The sequence below is a fragment of the Schistocerca piceifrons genome, chromosome 1 (assembly GCF_021461385.2).
Source record: "Schistocerca piceifrons isolate TAMUIC-IGC-003096 chromosome 1, iqSchPice1.1, whole genome shotgun sequence".
Taxonomy (NCBI): domain Eukaryota; kingdom Metazoa; phylum Arthropoda; class Insecta; order Orthoptera; family Acrididae; genus Schistocerca; species Schistocerca piceifrons.
Window position 1 is genome coordinate 701,722,359 of NC_060138.1, and position 22,149 is coordinate 701,744,507.

General features: G+C 37.1%; 1 protein-coding gene across 1 annotated transcript in view; it reads left to right on the plus strand.

The window, feature by feature from the left end:
• LOC124769265 (peripheral plasma membrane protein CASK-like) overlaps positions 1-22,149 on the plus strand; it is a 698,413-nt gene that overhangs the window by 354,916 nt on the left and 321,348 nt on the right. The window contains exons 7-8 of the mRNA XM_047249162.1: positions 12,022-12,144; positions 20,485-20,674. Coding sequence (XP_047105118.1) covers positions 12,022-12,144; positions 20,485-20,674 — 313 coding nt within the window. The remainder of the gene's footprint in view (positions 1-12,021; positions 12,145-20,484; positions 20,675-22,149) is intronic.

Genomic DNA, 22,149 nt, shown 5'->3' on the forward strand with positions numbered 1-22,149 from the left:
GTCAAGTTCCTTCCAACCAGTGCACTCTGCAGCGTTCGGTATGGTGTCTGCTGTTCTCAACAATGAGGACAGAAGCGTCACAGTGACATTTAATCGTTACACAATCAGTAACGTAGTACGTTCAAGCGTTGGCTGCTGCGGCCGCTGTCATCTTCAGTAGAACTTTCCCGGACATAACCATGTTGTTTTTATGGTGGTGTGTTTGCTAGTGGGCCAGTGCTGCTTTAGGTCGTATTATTATTTTTTTCGGGAGAGAGGGCTGAGAATTGTCTTGATTTAGGTGTTCCTTTTTCCCACGCGCCATTCGAGAGTGGAATGGTAGAGAAATAGTATGAAAATGGTTAGATGAACCCTCCGCCACGCGCGTAAGTGTGGATAGCAGAGTAACGATGTAGATGTAGATTGACAGCAGTGGTTGTCTACAACTGGGTTGTGACTCGAGGAATGTCGGTATCACAGCATTATTTTCCGGACTAAAAGTAATCATGTAAGTATTAAATAGGAAACACTTCCCTGGTGTTCTGCTAAGTATTATTTATTTGGTCAAGTATCGCATCCTCTGGTCACGACTGAATGCCACATCACAGATAAAATGACAAGCGAGTTTTACAGATATTACTCATACAGGTACAGAAGAATGAGGAAGTACAGAATGTTCACTTCGAAACTTGTTACGTTTCTATACTACGCAAGAAATCGTTACATTCAACAGAAATAAAAAATGAAGTTTTTAATGTTATGTGGAAATCTTAACAGTTAACAAAAGTTAAGAACTATTGTTGAATTTACAATTGTAATCTAATATTTGTATAACTGAAACTTATTTGGCAGATGTTCATTTAAAACTGGGCTGGCATCCTGTGTCACATGTTTATTGATTTCAAGAGTTTCTAGTATTATCAGCTATCTGCTTTTCTTTTCAGTAAGTAAAACTTAACAATCTACACGATTGGTGGTTTTCTATAAGATATTTTGCGAAAGTTGAATCTGCCTTACCTAGTCTCCATCTTTTCCCGCATTCTGATAACGTAATTGCCAGAGCTCTGAATGACTGACGAATCTAGTGTTCAGGTGATTTCGTAAGTGCTACTCTGTGCTAAGCGTTTCGTTTTATCTTTCAAATATAAGTAAACTGTGGTGCCGCTATTACGATATACAGGTCTGTAGTTGGAAAGTTAACGGCAATTTTACCAATATATGGGATTGTACAAAAATTTTGTAACTATAATATAAATTATTGTGGTAAGGATGAAATTTGAAATAAAAGACGCACTTTTACTACGAAGATCACCAATCCTCAGTGTTCAATATTGTGTTGAGTCGTTGGGAACTGGAGGAGACGGGCAAGATACAAACATGCTGACGACACCTACTACTGTCCCACGTAGAAAACACATGATTCCGAAGAGGCTTTCGAATTTTTTTTCTGATACAGCACGCAGTCTAAAATCACAGCAATTCCCAATTGGATTTGCGTGTCACTCCAATTCCGAATCTTCTGGGCGTATCTTCAGTAAATTTTTGGTTCCCTTCGATGTATACCGACTGTTGTTGTCGTACCCAAAGCGGATGATTCACATCTTGCAGCAAAAACAATGCGATAGGGGGTACTTTTTTGGTAGGTGCTAATTGTTCGAGAACCGATTAACTCTAGCAACCAAATGGAAACAAGAGTCAGTGTTCGTCACAAAATGCACCCTAGCGTCCTGTGCATTCCCTCCTCTGTGTTACTACAGATTCCACGCGTTTTTCCGAACTTTGCACTTTGAATGCAGAGATGCGAGGGACCATAGCTGTGCACTGTTGCACCTAGACAGACCACAGAAATTATAATTGTCCATCTATCTGGTGTCCTCTTCTGATGTCCCTGCACAGAAGCTGCACGCATCTCGTGGAGTTCGGCTTTCTCGATCTAAGGCTGTAATTAAAGTTACTATCGACTGGGCTAAGGTTGCAAAATAAGAAGTCCTATTTAAATTGAGGGATGGGAGTGGGTCTTTAATAAGCGAAATGAAGTAGCAGATAAAATCACAAATTGCTAAGTTGCTAACAAGTGATACAATAAATGATCGACTACAACGTCCCACACAATACAGTTTAAAGTTAACAATATTAATATGCGTTCAGTAAAACTCCATATAGATCACTTAACAGAATAACTTCTTATTTACACATTCTACTCTGCATTGCACGCAGAGTCGCGGTACATTTATATCTACATATTCGGTGAACAAGTAAGATATTATACGTCGGCATTGCCTCCTAAATCGAAACGTACAGCCGCTCCTACCGTGTGCTCACATCTGTAGCAACCGACCTTAATTGCTGGAGTGAGCCCGAAACGCTTCGTTCGGTTCACATTGTTGACGTGCCGAAGGTGCATGAAGAGCTCTGTCTGCATTGCATCATAATGCCGAAGTTATTTAAGGAAATTGATAACACAGAGAATTTCAATACAGTATGACGATCTCTTTCTGTTGAGTTTCAGTGTGATAACTATCAATCAAATCTGCATCATATGTCTTAAAGAAATGTTAATAAACGTAGGAATGTCTGTACCTCACTGCATCTCTTACGTCATACTACAGGGAATATTATCCTTTTCGATTACTAAGTGAGTTTGTGAGTGATTGCTGCGGCTCCCAGAGTCAGAAATGTTACAGTCTGCTCTTTTGGGTAGAGAGACCGAACTATTTGTAGTCCGCTTCTTTTGAGACCATTATAAATGGAACTTCAGCCAGTATCTTAATCCAGCTACATTCATCCAAGCTTACCCGTCTCCTTTTTGACCGGGTAACTATGTGATTTGGAGAGCATCAACTGCCATCGGATCTCCATAAAGATAGGCTGCGGATGGCAATCTGCATCCGATCAAAAACGGTTTTTGTTGGACCACTCCACCAAGTCCCAGAGTCTTTGCCAGCTAGGAACTACTGGAGATGCAATATTTTCAGTGCTACTCGACGACGAGATGTATCTGCTTGTTTAGTTGCAGGTGAGTGGTGATAGAAGGCAGCAGATGAAGGCGTCCGCGGACAGTAAATGCACTCATTGCCAGATAGAGACTTCGGTCCAAATCTTTAGCTGATACGAAATGACTCTCAACACTGGCATCTGAAATCACTTACCTTATCCCAAGTCGTTGCTTTAGTTCTTCCAGCTTCTTGGCAAGACTTTCTTCTCCCTCCTCTTCGTTTCGCCTACTCCAAATTTTCGCAGTTAACTCTTAGTCGCCAGTTGCTTTGCCATATGAGTAAGTAAGACAGTACTAAAAAAGAACTGCTTCCGTTTATTCATATCCTATGGGCTTCCGCGAAACAGGAAGTGTTCATATCCTATAGCTTGCTGCGAAACTGAAAGTAACGACTTCACGAAATTGGCTTTTATTGAAAAATTCAAAAAGGAAGAAGGCCTGTCCACAGTCGTGATTGTTGGCAGTTATCGCCGAAAGATACTTTTGATAGCGCCTGCTGTACTAGTACCGCTGTAAACCCCATATCTTTGATGGGTAACGTAGCCTTCCACGAAACTTAACGTGTGTCTCGAATGCCGTGAAGCTGTTAATATGATACGTTGGTCTGGCACGCCTAGAACCTGTCAGCGGGAAGACAAGAAGTCTGACCCATCGCGTCGTGTCTACGGCCTTTCGTGAACCATTCGGCTCACACCCACTGCACTGCCGAAACACTTCGAGAGCACTGTGGCAACGCTACACTGAGGAATAGTAGTTCGGCAGTAGCATACGAAATTGCCCTGTATTAATTGTTATTTCAGATTGTTCTACGCTGGTTTGTATACAATATATCAAAATGAGAACGTTCAATTCCACCACAAAAATAACTTGGGCTGTAAACGCTGCATATTAAGACGTCAGCTACTGTCCAACACCCAGAAGGATGGAGTGATGTCCAGGTTATGTTTCACTTGTTCACAGCACGTCGATGAAATTCAGTGTCCACATAGAGTAAAGATATTCTAGACTGAACATTTAGGTGCACAGAATAGGATTTTTGTTTTACTGACTTCAGAATTTGTTATGAATATGCTTTGCCAGTTTCGAAATCCGTCAGAAAATGAAAATTTAGCATGTGCAGCAAGTAACAGCTTTCTTAAATACGGTGTAAAAACCCAAGCATTGTATAAAATTAGGTACCTACTACTATCCTTGTAAGCCAGATCACTGGATCTGTGAATAAAAAAGCTAAAAGCCACAATTGTAGATCAATCATGAACCAGTGACGAAGCTCTCATTATAGAAGCAATGTCCACTACAAGTGATGATTCAGGTATAACTGGAGAAGCATGGTACATCGATTCACGGGCAGTTGATCAGTCACCCAATTAACGTTCTTAGTTCACTACTTATGAAGAATTTCCATTGACAAGACTTGTTCATATTGCTAATGGAAAATGAAATCCTGCTGTTGGATCCGGAGACGCTAATATTCTGGTCTATACTCGAAACGAATGATAAGAAAATCACATCAGTAATGTTTTGTTAGTTTTGGTGACCTGTAGCCCTTGATGTATAACACATCAGACCGATAATAAAACCTGATAATCTTCAAAGATCGAAAGCATTGTAACAGTAACAAACTGTTTAAAATGTCGGATCGTGGGTGTTTTGTTGGTTGTAAGCTCTCTTCTTCAGCCCTAAGCGGACTGCGTATCAGGTTCAAAAACGGTTCAAATGGCTGTGATCATTATGGGACTTAACATCTGAGGTCATCAGTCCCCTAGAACATAGAACTAGTTAAACCTAACTAACCTAAGGACATAACACACATCCATGCCAGAGGCGGGATTCGAACCTGCGACCGTAGCGGTCGTGCGGTTCCAGACTGAAGCGCTTAGAACCGCTCGGCCACACTGGCCGGCTGCGTATCAGGATATCATATATAAGTTAAACACTTCGTTGATTACCAAGACAAATTTCAAGATCAGAAGACGAGATGCGAAGACTGCACTACTGGCAAAACGTGTAAACCGCCATTTCCATCAAGTGATAACAAACCAAAACGAATAGGTGAGCTTGTGCATGCAGTTTCGTGAGGGGAAACTGCAAGAATGCACTGTGGGTAGTGCAAGATATTTCTTGACATTGAAATGTGATTGTTGTCCAGAATAAATCACACAGCTGAATGTTTGAGAATTTTTTTGGAATAAGTGAACAGAGGGTAAACGGACTAGTTTTGTAATCAAGAAGTTAACAGTTGGATTACCCAGCACGACATTTTGCGTCAGAGAACAGTGCCATGCGGCCCACAACAAAACAGAGCCACTGAACGGAAAAAACAGAACTATTGTCGAGTTGGCCAGGACTGGTCTGAATGGAGGTGAATTGCCCGCTGAAATGAGGGCAGAAGCAGTGACTTAACGCAGTATTCACGCACACTGGACTGGGACAAGTAGACAAAGCGAAGTTGTGCCATGTAAGCTGTCGTTAGGGAGGAAACCAAGCTTAAGAATCGTCAGAACTTTTAGTGAAGAAATTTATTTCAGCAATAATGGGATGCAGTAGCTGATAAGGGTCATTCTTTTGGTTAAGACCAAAGCACACAAGGTTATCATACCGGCGACAACTCCCAGATATTACTTTTACGGAAAACTGTTTACGGACAATTGTAGCACGGAAAAAACACCAACGTCAAAAGCAATTGATTTTGTTCTTCCTGCAAATAAGAGACCATCTGCAGAAGACGTTCTTCAGAACTTTCCTGTTGTTCAGAATTATTCAGAGACCTGTGAAGAGAGAAAATGATGATGCAAATTCAGATGATGTCAGCGAACAGGAAGTAACAGCTGATGAAGCTGTTCAATCTAACCAGAAATATCAGTTACGAGATGGTAGATAAACAAAATTGCCATTAGGATACGAAAATAACGAATCCATTTTAGATATTGTCTAACCAGATATATACTAAGAAGCAGTTATACGTGATGAAGCAGAAAATGGAAAAATGCAGTGTATAATGAAATTAATTTCTTTAAAGTTAACGAAACCTGGACACTTGTGAATCCACTTCAAGAGGTTGCTGACAACCGTTGTGTGCAATAATCAAATATTCTATTAGTGATTATGTAGCACGTTTGAAGGCAATACTTGCGATACAGGTTTCAAGGTAGTTGCTGGTATGGATTATCTTGAAACTTATAGTCAAGCGACTAGATATGATTCAATGCGATTAAAATTATCCACTGCAGCCTCAGAAACATGTTTTAAGCAAACTGACGTCCGTACTGCTTTTCTACATGGCAATTCAACAAAAATAATTTATAAGAACGGTTTTGACGATGGGACTTTGCGTGTGTGTAAACGAAATCAAAACTTTTATGGCCTGAATCAACATTTCAGAAGTCTTATACAGGTTTAGATTCCACCTTAAAATGCAGATCCACATGTATTCACCAATCAGAACGCAAACAAATCCATTAATTTTGACAGTGCATGAGAATGATGGATGGCCTTCTAGCTCATAAGGATCCTGCTACCATTTACTTCTTGTTGAATTGACTACATCACCTCCATAAAATTGGGTACTTACTTGGGCCTGCAGGCGGGACATTTAGCAGATAGGCCTATCGATGCAGAAAAAATAGAACTATGTCATGAAGATTCTACGCCGCTTCAGTATGAAATACAAACCCTGTAACTGTGCCAACAGATGACCAGTATCATCAGGGGAGCGTAGACATGAACAAAAATGAACATAAGAACACGTCCGATGTTACATACACGCAAGCTGTGGGTAGTCTGATGTATTTTTCACCAGAGACACGGTCGAAAATTGCCTTCACAGTCAAAAATGCGTCAGCATCTTGAGAAAATAATGAAGATACATTGGAATGCTATGATAAGGACCATGAAATACATTAAAGTCATTATGAACTATGGATTTTATTTTCCTTCAAATCAGGAAAACAGCTTTCAGGCCTAGGACGGTGCAGACTATAATGTGGAAACCAGGAAATCCACAACTTTTACGCTGTTAATACTTGGTGAGTCCATTGTTACACAGTACATGCGGCTCAACAAAAATAACGGTAGCGCTCTCTACATCTGACTGAACACTTTTGCAGCCTTTGAAACAGGGATAGAAATTCTCCGGGTTAAGAATTGTTTAAAACTTTGCTTTATTCAACAACACTGAAACGTGAAGTACAGTGAAGCTTATTAAAAACCAAGATTGTCATCACAGAGTTAATCCCACTGATGTGCATTATCATTTTGCGCGAAATAAATAAAAGGTGAACGAAGCTTTACCACAACACGTTGAATCCAAGGACCAGCAGGTTCATACCGAAGATGAAGCCACAGCCGCACAAGAGGTCAATATCTGAAGCATTCAAGACATTTGTACGAGACTTCCAAACGCGTAATAAAAATATCGAGTTCTCATTAAGTGGGAGTGATAAGAATCCGTAAAAGGTGGAAAAAATTATTTTTTTATGAAGAGAAACTTGGTGATTTGCTTGGTGTTTTTCTTCTTTGCTTGGTTCCCGTAAAAAAAGGGTTGCATTGAGCATTTTCTTGAACTTACAGGATATCCTACTGTACATAATTAAGTGGTATGTGTTTATTAAATAAAAAGCCATGTTCATCTTATTCGATTTGTTATTTGTTGACATCTGAAGAAACTGCAAAAAGATGGGAATTTAAGGAGATGGGACCTGGATAAACTGAAAAAACCAGAGATTGTAGTGTTCCAGAGAGGGCATTAGGGACTGATTGACAAGAACGGGGGAAAGAAATAGAGTAGAAGAAGAATGGGTAGCTTTGAGGGATGAAATAGTGAAGGCAGCAGAGTATCAAGTAGGCAAAAAGACGAGAGCTTGTAGAAATTCTTGGGTAACTGGAAGAATATTGAATTTAATTGATGAAAGGAGAAAATATAAAAATACGTTAAATGAAGTAGGCAGAAAGAAATACAAACGTCCCAAAAACGAAATCGACAGGAAGTGCAAAATGGCTAAGCAGGGGTGGCTAGAGCACAAACGTAAGTATGTAGAGGCACATATCACTAGGGGGTAACATAGATACTGCCTACAGTAAAGTTAAAGAGGCCTTTGGAGAAAAGAGAACCACTTGCATGAATATCAAGAGCTCAGATAGAAACCCAGTCCTAAGCAAAGAGCGGAAAGCAGAAAGGTGGAAGGAGTATATAGAGGGTCTATACAAGGGCGATGTACTTGAGGGCAATTTTATGGAAATAGAACTGGACGTAGATGAAGAGGAAATGGAAGATATGATACTGCGTGAGAGTTTGACAGAGGAACGAAAGACCTTTGTCGAAACAAGGCCCTGGGAGTAGACAACATTCCATTAGAACTAATGATAGCCATGGGAGAGCCAGCCCTGATAAAACTCTACCATCTGGTGAGCAAGATGTATGAGATAGGCGAAATACCCTCAGACTTCAAGAAGAATATAATAATTCAAATCCCAAAGAAAGCAGGTGTTGACAGGTGTGAATTACCTATCTATTCGTTTAATAAGTCACGGCTGTAAAATAATAACACACATTCTTTACAGACGAATTGAAAACTGGTAGACGCCGACCGCGGGGAAGATTGGTAGACATGTTGGAACACTTGAGGCAGTACTGACCCCACGACTTACCTTAGAACATAGATTAAGGAAAGGCAAACCTACGTCTCTAGCATTTGTAGACTGTGAGAAAGCTTTTGACAATGTTGAGTGGAATACTCTCTTTCAAATTTGGAAGGTGGCAGGCGTAAAATACAGGTAGCGAAAGGCTATTTACAATTTTTATAGAAACCAGATGGCAGTTATAAGAGTCGAGGGGCATGAAAGGGAAGCAGTGGTTGGGAAGGGAGTGAGAGAGGGTTGTAGCCTATCCCCGATGTTACTCAATCTGTATATTGAGTAAGCATTGAAGGAAACAACAGAAAAATTTGGAGTAGGAATTAAAATCCACGAAAAAGAAATAAAAACTTTTAGGTTTGACGATGACAGCGTAATTTTTTCAGAGACAGCGAAGGACCTGGAAGAGCAGCTGAACGGAATGGACATGTCTTGAAAGGAGGATATAAGATCAACATCAACAGAAGCAAAACGAGGATAATGTAATATAGTCGAATTAAATCAGGTGATGCTGAGGGAATTAGATTAGGAAAATGGACACTTAAAGTACTAAATGAGCTTTGCTATTTGGGGAGCAAAATAACTGATGATGGCGAAGTACAGAGGAAATAAAATTTTGACTGGCTATGGCAAGGAAAGCGTTTTTGAGGATGAGAAATTTTTTGACATCGAATGTAGTTTTAAGTGCCACAATGTATTTGTATGGATTATAGCCATGTATGGTAGTGAAACATAGACGATAAATAGCTTAGACAAGAAGAGAAGAGAAGCCTTCAAAATGTAGTGCTACAGAAAAATGCTGACGATTAGATGGGAGGTACTGAATCGAATTAGGGAGATATTTGTGGCACAACTTCACTAGAAGAAGGGATCCGTTGAGAGGACGTGTTCTGAGGCATCAATGGATCACCAATTTAATATTGGAGGGCAGCGCGGAGGGCAAAAATCGTAGAGGGAAACGAAGAGATGAATACACTAAGCAGATTCAGAAAGACGTAGGTTGCAGTAGTTACTGGGAGATGAAGAGGCTTGCACTGGGTAGAGAGACGTAGAGAGCCGCATCAAACCAGTCTCTGGACTGAGGACTAATACAACAGTAACAACATCATTTGTTGACCCGGTACTTACCAGGTCTAAAACGTTATTTAGATTTTTGCTTTTAAAAGGGAGAATATTAAGCCAAACGACAACACAAACGTATGCGGGAAACACACATTATCTAATCAAAGTAATCTTGACACAAATTAGCAGACATTAAAATAGGATGTTCTACCCTTCTACTGTTGTGACGGCTTGAACTGGGGGCACTTCCAGTGAGGTGCCTGAATGTTTCTGGAGGATTGGCAACCCGTTATTACTCAAGCGACGATAGAGAAGGTTGGATGTTTGGAGACACTGAGTCTGGAGCGAAGACGTCATTCTAACTCATCCCAGAGATGTTCTATTGCGTTCTGGCAAGCCAGTCCATTTCAGGGATATTATTGTCCGCAAACCATAGCCTCACACATGCTGTTTGATGACTGGATGTATTGTCACGTTGATACAATCAGCTATGTGCCCAAAGTGTCCCTTTACTGTACACAGTGCTGAGAAAGTGTTCGTATCCTTCGGCACTTACCATATTCTTAAGGGTAGGAAAAAACCCCCTCCATACTGCAACATCACCTTCTCCAGACTTCACTTGACGGCAAGTAATGATCTCCAGAACATAAACCAAACTCAGCCCATTCCATCGGATACCACAGGGTGTAGCATGATTCATCGTTTCAAATTACATCATCCCAAGCATCCGTGTAGCATTGACTACAGAAATGTGTGGCTTGTGAGGAGCTGCTCGACCATTGTACTTCATTCTTTCCAAGTCTCAGCGCACAACGTAGGCTCTAAAATGCATGCCTTTGAGCTATGAGCACTTGTTCAGTAGAAAAGATTTGTGTCACAGTAACGAAGATGATAAAGAGCTCGTAGCACCTAAGGTATGCCTTTTAGAGCCCAAGTTTACTAGAGTTTTTGCTGCTAATGGTCGTTCCTGCCATATCCCTGAATATTGACCGTTCCTCCTGGGTCACCTGTACGTTAGCTATGGCGCCTAAGATGGTATAATATCCGGAACAGTAAGATCTACTCCGCTTAGCTTCCTACAATTAATCATATTTCCCCACGTTCCTACCAAGCGCGCTAAATACGCCATGTCCTGTTCTTGTCAAAATACACACTTAAACACAGAATAGTAGTTTGCTCCCAATTTACCATCAGTACGAAGCTGTGGAAATCGGTAACTTCATTTTCATCGAAACGTGTAAAACAGTGGGAATAGTCTTCGGCACTTTGTGGCCTCGATATTACGTGGATTAAAAAAAAATAAAAATAAAAAATAAAAACTGTAGGCTTCGATTTGCCCCGGAGAATGTCGATGATGCGAGCAAACAACAGCATATGTCTGGACTCATTTTACTTAACACGAAGAGGCAGTTTCACCTGAAAGTTAGTGTGGAATTGCAGGCAAACGGTCTACTCCGTGACAGCAGAATGATCTTTATGGTCATACTGTGGCGGGCGATCTGACCTATTTACTATAACCCAAGACGCAATCTATTATTTAAAAAAATGAATTTTTGCGTCACTTGCCAACACGCACTGGTTGTTTTTATATGCACTTTTATACCTTCATTTTTAACAGTTTTTTGTGCCATGTATATGATATTAAGTGATTTGTTATGCCATACACTAAATAAATAACAGTAATTTTTAGTACAACAATGACAACGATTTACATTATGCCAGACAGTAGACAATACAATACAAGACAATGAATAATGCACGTCGCGAATTGCCGCGACGGCTTGTGACTTTAAATCCACCCGGAAATAGCATCAAACTATACAGTGATCAGCAGCAGAACACTGAAAACAGTTTTGACAGAGATGTTACAACAAATGTATGGTGTTGATAGAGTCGTTATATACTAAATCGGATAGTGAAATTTTAATACGTTACTCTAGAGGACTTAACGACACAAAATCATTTGTTTTTGTGATTGTGTCGTACAGAAATGTATAAAAATTTCTATGATTATAATCTTAGAGTAAAGCTAAAATCCAGTCTTTTAATTATAGCTATTTATTTCTATTTCCTGTTTCGAAGAGAGGGTGCAGAGAGTACTGTCATTTCGCATTGTGTCCGATTTGACGGCATTCAGTTTTTTACTAGAATCTGAGTATTAAGTAGAAAGTTGGCACGTTGTGCAAAATTGAGTATTGTTCAGAAGAAACATTTGCATGTGTCCTTTTTACAACAAGAGATTGCAGTGATGCTTGCAAGTAAAACGACGAGATTATAGCGTTTGTACTCAACGTTGTTTTTATTGTAAATTGCTATTTCTTAATTGCTGCAATTGTTGTTGTGTTATGTTACAGCTGGATTCGCCTCAATGGGAATTCATAAGTGACGCGGCGAAAGACCTCGTTCAAAAAATGCTGACAGTGGACCATACGCAAAGAATAACAATACAAGAAGTGTTAAATCATAGGTGGCTAAGGGTAGGTACCTATGAATCCATATATTTTGAAAGTAGAAGTACCACAATTTACTGATCCTCATTGCAGGAGCTGTAACCAATTTTGTGTCTTAGTCATAAGCGAAAGACATAAAAGGCTAACATGTAAGTGGCAGTCATTTGCGCTTGGCATGCTTGTGTAAGTGCTGGCCCTTTTCAATTTTCCTCTTAATAGTGGGATATATGAGGGTCACTGCTCGCACGCCGCTTTCCCAAAGCAGTACGACGCTATTGTCAAACAAAAAAAAAAAGAAAAATAAATAAATAAATAAAAAACTCAAACGCCTCTGAAGATAAGGCCTCTAAGATTTGCTAGCGTGTTCAAGTACAAAACATTTAGAAGGTACTGACACAACAATTACGGGGCAGGTGAGCGGTTAGTGTGCAAGGCTAGTGCTTGTGAAGTTGTTGGTACGACTCACACCAGTGCTGACTTCTCCTTGGTGTTACTTAAATTCTATATTCAAATATTTTATTTTTAATTATCATACCCAACGAACGAAAATACCTGTACACTATTCACACAGAATTTGGTACAAGAATTCAAAACATGGAATAGAAAATAAAATACTTTGTTTTAATGTCTGTGCATAGAACAGTCTCACTGATTAACATAATTTCCTCATGTAAGAATAAGGCATTTCACATGCCTGTATCTGTGTTATTTTCATGCAGTGGATAATTCAAAATAAAAGATGATAGTTTTATTTTAAGAATTATGATTCAGTATTTTTTAACTGACATTTCCATTTGATAATAAGTTTATAACTAAAATAAAGATAGAACAACAGTCGCTTCTAGCGAGACTTTGAAAAGCGTCCACAGTTCCTTGCCCTCGCACTTCGGTGTTTATTTGGTTAAAATTTGAGAAATGTTTATAGTTAACAACATTAGGAAATCTTGCAATGTTAAAAGGCGATTTTTTCGATTTCTTTTGGGAATTACATCGTATTGTAGTAGGAAGTATGAAGTTAATTGAGATCCACTTCAGACAAAATCACAGATATTAGTTTAGTGGTTGATTTTTCACATACCTCTATTATTTCATTTTGTTTTTAAACATGAGTTTTAAAATGAAAACCTTTGAACTGTGATGTTTCATTTAGTAACAGAGATGTATTTCACAGTAGCGTAATGTAGGTTCAAATGAAGTTTTTCGTTTCTTGAATCAAGCGTTATCTTGAAGTAAGAAACTACCCTTGTGGTCAGAACTTAGTTTGGTGGTCAGTGTACGGCCGAACTGCGAAATTATGTTAACTTCGACGACAGATACCTTAGCTTATCTACTAACAACAGAACGGAAGTGAGAATCGTGTAAGGTGGAAACCAGTGTTTGTGGCAAACGCATAATTATTTCAACCACCGTAGCTGTCATTAGAATACAAAATATCCTCTTTACATAACAACTTTGATATACTCCAGCTACCTGCCTAGTTTAAAGCAGTTTTTGGAAACAATGACGGTAACTGCTTGTCACATAGCTGAGGTTTTAGCTGTCAATAGGCATATGAACAAAATTCGTCCTTTCATCATGTTTTGGAGATCACATCCAGACAGAGAATCTTCAAGGATGTGGAATGAGTCAAAATAGACGTTAACAAATCGGAAGTGCCTCTTAGAATATTAATCTGTACATTGTATTAACAATAAACTGTCACTGTATTGCTTGGTATTATTTGTCATTATAAGAGTTAAATGTCACATAGTATGTTGAGAAGCAAGCTGCTACTTTGCAATAAAGGTTGCCTATTCCTCAGCTGTATATAATAGCTGTTGTTAAACATCTTTCTTCTTCTTCGCAGTTGGATCACTTAGGACCACGTGTAATCAACAGTGGTTGGCCTTCCTTTTCGCCCAGCATTCCTTCATATACAACGAATGGGCTAGCTTTTGTTGCGTAGACCATGTATGTCGGTTAGTTTTTCTGAATTCTTCCTCAAAACCCCATGTGTTAGTGATTTTTCTGTCATGTAGATTTGGAGACCCTAATTCTCTCAGGTCTTTTTCCGTCTGTTTGTACCAGTTTGGTCTTGTAGTTTTGTTCTTTAAAAATGTATGGATTTTGTGCATTAACCTGTTTGAGTCCATTGTTTCTAAATGCCCCATGAATTCGATTCTTCTCATGCACATTGTGTTTGTTATTTTGGAGATATGTTTCTGCATTGGGTTTTGCATAATGCACACCATCTTTAGTTCTTGGTCCTAGGATTTTCCTTATTATTTTACATTATTTCACTTCCAATTCCCCTTTTAGTGTCCTGTGTTGAAGATTTAGTGTCTCAGATGTGTAGAGAGCTTTGGGTTTAATTACTGTTGTGTAATGTCGTATTTTGCAGTTCCACGAAAGACCCTTTTTCATTTTAAACGTATTTTGTTAACTCAAATGCTGTCTCCATTTTCTGGACTCTTGATCTGACATTTCTTTGCATTCAGTTCACCTAAATATTTAAATTCTTTTACTCGAGAGATGTAGTTATTACCAATTTTGAAATCAGAAGGTGCATCTTTGATGTCAGTCATCAATTTTGTTTTTTCAAATGAAATTTCTAATCCTATTTTTGCTGCCTGCTCTTGTAATAATTCTAGCTGTTTCGGCACATCAGTAATGTTTTGGGTGATCAGTGCTATGTTGTCAGCAAATGCTAAAGAGTCTAATTTTATGCCCTTACATTTTGGTCTCAGTCTGTGTGTTGGTGCACCTGCACAGTTGAAGAGCACTGGGGACAGTCCATCCCCTTGTCGTATTCCTGTGTTTATATCAAATTCTGTGCTCAAGTCTAACATAAATTTTACTTTGGATTTGGTCTCCGTGAGTGTTTCTTTTATGATGAGTGTTGTCTTTTGATCTTGTCCAAATTCTGCAAACACTTCAAAAAGGGGTTCTGTCATATGCATTTTTAAGGTCGACAAACGTGATGACATAACTTTTGTGCTATGCAAATATTTCATCGAGTTTTTCACGTTAAGCATTTTTTTCTACGTATGATTGACCTTTCCTGAATCCACCTTGGTATTCACCTAGTTTTAAATCGAGCTGAGGGTCTGCTTGGTTTTGTAGGGCTTAAGACAGAATTTAGTATGTTATTGATAATAAAGAGATTCCTCGGTGGTTGTCGGGGTATGTTTCACTTCCTTTTTTGTACAGCAGACGTATGATTGCTGTCTTCCAATCTGTGGGGATATTTTCAGTTTTGCAGATTTCATCTATAATTTCTTTGAGTTTTGCAATAAGATTTTCTCCTGCATTGTTCCATAATTCTGCGATGATTTGGTCTTCTCCTGACAATTTGTTATTTTTTAGTGACTGAATTCTCTCTTTAATCTCCTGTAAACCTGGTGGCTTTGAGTCTGCATTTCGTTGTGTATGACGGAACTTAAATTTTTCTGCAGGCTTTCCACAATTTGGTAGTTTAGAAAAGTATTTTGCAAGAATTTCACAGTTTTTGGTGTTGGTATGGGCAATTTCCCCATGCTCATTTCTGAATTGGAGTAATGGAGGAGAGTACTTCTTTAACTTTTGTTTGAATACTCAGTTGAAATTTTGGGAATTGTTTTTCTTGAAATAATTTTCTGTATCTTGCAATTATCTATTGATAACATTTCCCCAAATACTTAAGAAATATTCAAAGAAAATAATTCCCTACATTTTTGACAACAGATGCCTGCTTAAAATGTACTAGGCCTAATACTTCTAATGCATCATTTAAAATAAATGCTGCAGCTTCCCTTGTAGGTAACAGGAATTTTGTTAATGCTCTGTATAGCTCTCATGAGAGTTTGGTCTTCTGTAGTTTTCATCATCATTAATAAAGTACTTACAGCATGTACATCATACTTGATTTTCTCTGTCTGCTTCTACATGTTAAGCTTACGATGATAATTTTTTTTCCCAATTAGAGATTGCATTCACTGAAACCTATAGATATTTTGAATGATATCTGAATAATTAATTTTCTTTCAGTTTTCATCTTGCCCAGGCAGGCTTTCTCAGAGGGAATTTTGTTAAATTAACTGGAAGAGTTGTATTTTACTTACTATTTGACTAACAATTTATTTTCAGTGATGGTAAGACATGCTTAGTCAGATCAATACAGTATCTGGAGAATTAACGCTAACAGCACTTGTGTCATGGAGATACTGATTTATTGTTTATTAAACAGGCAGATTATATTTACTATTGAAAGGTTATAATGTGATGGTTAACAGTGCTATAGTGAACATATTCTGATAAGAATCCTGGGTCATTCCATACTAAGTCATCCAGGGCCCTACACCCACCTGTCAGATGTTTATGAAAATTTATATTTGAATTGTATGCATAAAGACAATAAAATATTCCAAGTTTCATCCAATTTTAACAAGTAGTTTCTGAGTTATCACCATTTACAGTTTTAGGTTAATTGAATTTCTCAGAGCGATTAAGGCATAACTAAAGCGTGCATGCTTTTACAGAATTTGAAGCAAAATCGTTAATTTTGAAGCTATAGCCTTGAAACTTGTACTGTTCTAAATTAAACACTGAAACTTATAGATCTACAAAATTCTAATTTATAATGTTCATTTGTATTGAAAAAACTGTACTGTAACTCAAAATATTGTTAATTTCAAAATTATGACGCAGGCGTAGAAAATTGTGAATAACTAAAATTTCTCTCCAAATAACCCAATAAAACCATATATTTTTGGAAACAACATAAAATTACCTTTCAAATAGTGTAAAAAAATTGGGGGTTCTGAGTTGTAACAATTTTATAACAAATTGAAGTCAAATTTTGTAATTTACTTCGTAAAATACATGTTTGATACAGTAATTTGAGGTCAGTACAACTATGAAAATACCAGATGAACTTAAGTTTTATGTATCAATTATTTTAAAATGAAAGATACATAAATTCAGAATTTTACAAAATAGGTTTACTTGCATTTGAATGTACACAAGTTGGCGATTATTTGTTTTCAAACAAGTCCTTTGTACAAAGTGTTTTTCATGACTTTAAAGTTCAGTAATTATTCAGTTGAAGTACTGTACCAAATTCAGATGAAGCAGTGTGTACAATAATTACATTTAAATGTCCATTAAGGGTTTTTTTTTTTTTTACAATAAAGCATTGAGATTGTTCCATGTTTTGCTGATTTCCTTTTAGGAATTAGCATCACTCTTATATGATCTGCCAAACTGAGATGCTACCTCTGGAGAAGACGTGCTGGTTGAACAGACCAAAAGAAAGTTTCTGCTGGTCCATGAGGGCGCATAAAAAAAATTTCATAGTCCCCTCCTTCTTATTTTAATTCAGAACCATTCCTGTCCACCAGTGTTGCTCATAAATGCATGCAAAGAAAGAATGTAGGTTAGGTTTAGTAGTTGGGATAGTCATAAAAAATATTTTGTTTCAACAAAATTTCCGAGTCTGAACTCATCTGTTTGGCTGTAATTTCTTTGCAAGAAACTGGCTTAAAATAATGGAAACTTCTTGTACCTGGTATTGTTTGACCCATTTGAAATCTAGTTTCAAGCATTGTTCTGTTAGTTTCAATTTCTTCTTCCTTTAAAAAGAAAAAATATATTATTGAGAATAAACTTCTGCAAAAATTGTATATTTGTTCAGTGTTTATTATCTGCTCACATTGCCTACTGCTCTGCAAGTTGGTTGTTTTTGTAACAGTTCTCTTCAGAATGTTTCATATGAACAGTTCTCTTGACTTTGCCCCCGATCCCATCACATATTGTTTTACCATGACGGGCTTGCATTTAATCTAAAATCGTTATAATGAAAACATAAATTTATTATGCTTTTGAAGTTTTTGTACTGAGCACTGCAACTGTCTGTAAAATACTCAATTTGGTCAACATCAGGAAAGTTTTGTTTTATGAAATCTATGATTTTTTTCCTTGTACTGCATAAACAAATAGTACATCATGCTTCAGGTCATCAGAAATGAAACAATGACGTTTCTTATATGGTGGAATCTTCATTTTTAGAAAAAAATCACTACTGGATGAACTGAGTAGCTCAAGTGGCCGCAGTGGTAGGATTCAAGTGTCTATTGTTTCTCGGTGAAGGGTTCTGCCGTGTTTGGGTTCTGTTAAAGCCAAAAAACCTTTCTCGTTTTCAAGTGTTCTGGCTTTTTGCACTAAATATTCAGATACATTACATTTTTCCGCTGCTTTTCTATGAGACCAAGACTAGGGAGTGATTCTTAATATTTTTATTTTTCCCATTTGGTTAAGTTTGTCTTGAGTTATTCCTTTATAGCATCCACTAAATGATAAAGATGCTCAGATTTTGTCTTCAATTCATTACCTTGAGTTGTATTGTCAGATTCACTTGAATTATTGTAGTCTTGTACTTTCAAAACAAATTACAACTTTTTTAACCTGGCATTTTGCCATTTTAAACTTCTTTTTAGCACATTTTTTCCTCGATGGGATAGATAATGACTGAAGTTTAAGTGGTGTCACATCCAACCCTAAAAGAGTGTCATTCAAATTTTCTCTTTCTACTACTCTTTTTGCGTTGGTTAATTCACTCTCATTTGCTTCATCACTTTCAAGTAGAGCAATATCTTCATGATCTAAAGTAGGTGTTGCCTCTTTCAACAGTTTTCTATGTGTACTGCACACCAGCTTTCCTGGCACTAAAATAATGTTCTTATTTTCCTTAACATATTTATTTTGCTTTTTTCACAGTAATTATCCTGAAATCTTTCTTCTTTGTTAAAGGTAGTGAATGTTTCTTGAATGGATCACAACAGGATTTTTGGTTCTTTTAAACATACTTTAAAAAATAACACAAATGATGGGAACAAGTGTCAACTGTTTCACTGTACTGCTTATTAGTACGCCAAACTAAAATTTCAACTTCTTCTTTAGACTACTTTTTTGAAACTAAATAAATGTCTTTGCTTTTTGTTGGCAAAGTATTATCACATGAAAAATTTAGTAATGAACCTCCTGAACACTTAAAATTAGTTTCATCTTTACTTGAATTTGCTCTTATCTCCATGGTAAGAGAAACAAACAAACAAACACACACACACACACACACACAGAATAAAATAGTTTTAAAAATAAAATTATAACTGTGTTTATATAACAACTATTTAATGTGTCACCAAGCATAAAACACTAGGCAGTTAACTTCAACAGAGCCAAATGCACGATTATAGACTTGCAGTACAGGTAGGCTGTGGGGTGAGGGAAGGTTTCATGTCCTGACTTGAATTCCATGTCTTGACGGAAGACAGCAGGCAGACTGCTGACTGGCGAATTTTTCATGTGCATACTTGCATAGTAGTACTGCCATATCTGAACTTCAACGCACGTCACATGACTCCAAAAATGTTATATGTTTCTTGACTTTAACTTCAGATAAATAAAACAAAAAAGATAAGTAAAATTACAACTGCAGTAAAGTCTTTGACCCGATTAAAAAATAAATAACAAAAAATGTACTAATAAATTACTGTTTTAAGTAGCTGATCTTCCAAATTATAGTTTTAAAACCTTTTACTTCTTTATAACCTGTACTATAACCATTTTGAATGTTAAAACAGCCATTCTACAAGTTTTGAATAGATAAAACTTGTTTTTACTTCAGTATAAGATAAAATTGTTAAAATACAGAACCCCAACAATTTTTTTTCACCATTTGAAAGCTAATTTTATGCCGTTTTCAAAAATATGATTATATTGGGTTATTTGGAGAGAGAGTTTAGCTATTCATAATTTTCTACCCGTACGTCCCAATTTTGAAATTGAAAATATTTGGAGTTCCAGTTCAGTTTTTCAATATGAATGGGAATTTAATAGATCAATCAGTCTGTGTTTAATTTGGAACAGTGAAAATTTCAAGGCTATAGCTTCAAAATTAACGATTTTGCTTCAAATTCTGTAAAAGCATGCACGCTTTAGTTGCGTCTTAATCGCACTCGAAAATACAATTAACCTAACATTTTAAACAGTGATACCTCAGAAACTACTTGTTAGAATTGGAGGAAACTTTGGATATTTTCTTAGCTTTATGCATACATTTCACATATAAATTTTGGAACAAATCCAAAATCTTGGGTGTAATATCTACTATTGGCTGGATGATTTGGTGTGGAATGACCCTCATATTTTCGTTTGAAATCTGTTGTAGATTGAGTTTTGTACTATGCAGAACACAAAATATTCTGTCATTCCTTGTTGTTCAGTCCCAAGAAACACAGTTAAAAGTATATCTGTATTCTTATATGTGAACTGTGATAATATCTCTCTGCAGGAATGTTATAGTTGCAGCCAGTGAAGTAATTGTTATTTGATTTTGTTTCCAAATAACAGGACAGAGATAAAAGTGCTACAAAAATACATTTAGCGGATACAGTGGAAGAAATGAAAAAATTCAATGCCAGGAGAAAGCTCAAAGGAGCAGTCTTGGCAGCTGTGTCTTCCCCAAAGTGGACTTCCTTTTACTCGGATCCAAACAGTGATGGGTTCTCAGATTTTGGAGAGGATGAAGTTACATCTTCGGGTGAGTCATTCCAGGTTCAAGTGAATTATAACAGCTCTGGATATTTTGAGGTCCATCATACCTGTATGATGGCAAATAATGAAATTGATTGCAATTAACTATACAGAAAAAGTAAGTCAGAGCAGTTCAAGATATCATTTTTATTCTAAAATATCATTATCGTTATCCCCCATTAACATTACAGTAATCTTAAAACCAAATTCATTAGCTGTTGCTACCAATTCTTCCATTTACCATTCAGTATTCACATGGACTGTTACCCCCACCACTCTCCCCCCAAAGATAAAGTTCACAGTATACAAAAGAGAATACCTTGGGCGATGTGGGGGTCTTCAGAGACACTCCCAAAATTTTGTATTTCTCTCCTTATTTCAATGGGAAGTTTGTGGCTTTATATGGCTGAGATGGACAGTGGCTCACAAATCAATGAAGGTTTTTTAATTTTCTTTTTTTTTTTTTTTAATTCCTGCCTGAAGCTTTCACATTACTAACCACATTGTGATGCAACAGTAGTCGTCCTATCCAGCTTCTCATAAAGGACTGAGAGTATTTCTAGAGAGTTAAAGAATGGTTTAAGCTTGGTTCATTCTATTTTTCCTTTGTGCTATTGTCTATGGTGTGGCTGAAGTTCCTAATGTATATTTATGCAAATTTTGCTTTCAATTCCATGAAGTGTAGTCAACAGCTGGAAATTACGTAAGACTTAGAGATAACTAGAATAAAAGGAATCTGTTACAAATAAAGAATAATTTCTGGCTAATGAGTAGGATAACTTTTTCAAATAAAAATTGAAATTTATTCTGTGTAAATAATGCTACAAATTTTAAGTGTGCACCATACGACAGCATGAAGTCGACAACTGATAATTAATTTGCAAATGAGGACCAAAAAGGTCACAAAAACATAAAAACAGTGTATGTAAGCTAGTGTGTTTGCAATGTAACTTCAGTTTAGGTTGTGGTTGGTTACTTACTTACCTACTTCATTTCATGTTCCATGAATCATTTACACAGTAAATTGTAATGATGTGGAGTGAATCATTATACGTCCATATCACAAAATAATTTGCAAATATGGCTACATACTGGACATTTATATGATTTTTTCCCTTTTTTCAATATACAGATGTGAGTTTGTAATCCCTATTTACCGCCTTTTACACGTTAGAATAATAGAAATTATTCTGTGGAATAGGAGTTGTGAAAGGTAAAGTTTTCCAGTTTGTCGGCAAATTTTATTTTGTTTCTATCCAACATATTATGTAACTGGGTAACTTACCGGAAATTTTGGTTACAGTGTTGTGCACCCTGTTTTGTCCAAACACAACCTTAATGTGGAGTAATGAATGTCATTTTTTCTGTCTGGTATTGTAATTAAGTACAGCATTGTTTTAAATAAGTACTGCAGTTCAAATTAACAAACGTCATCAGAGAATAAATATTTAGCAAAACCCAGAAACAATTCTTAAAAAGTGT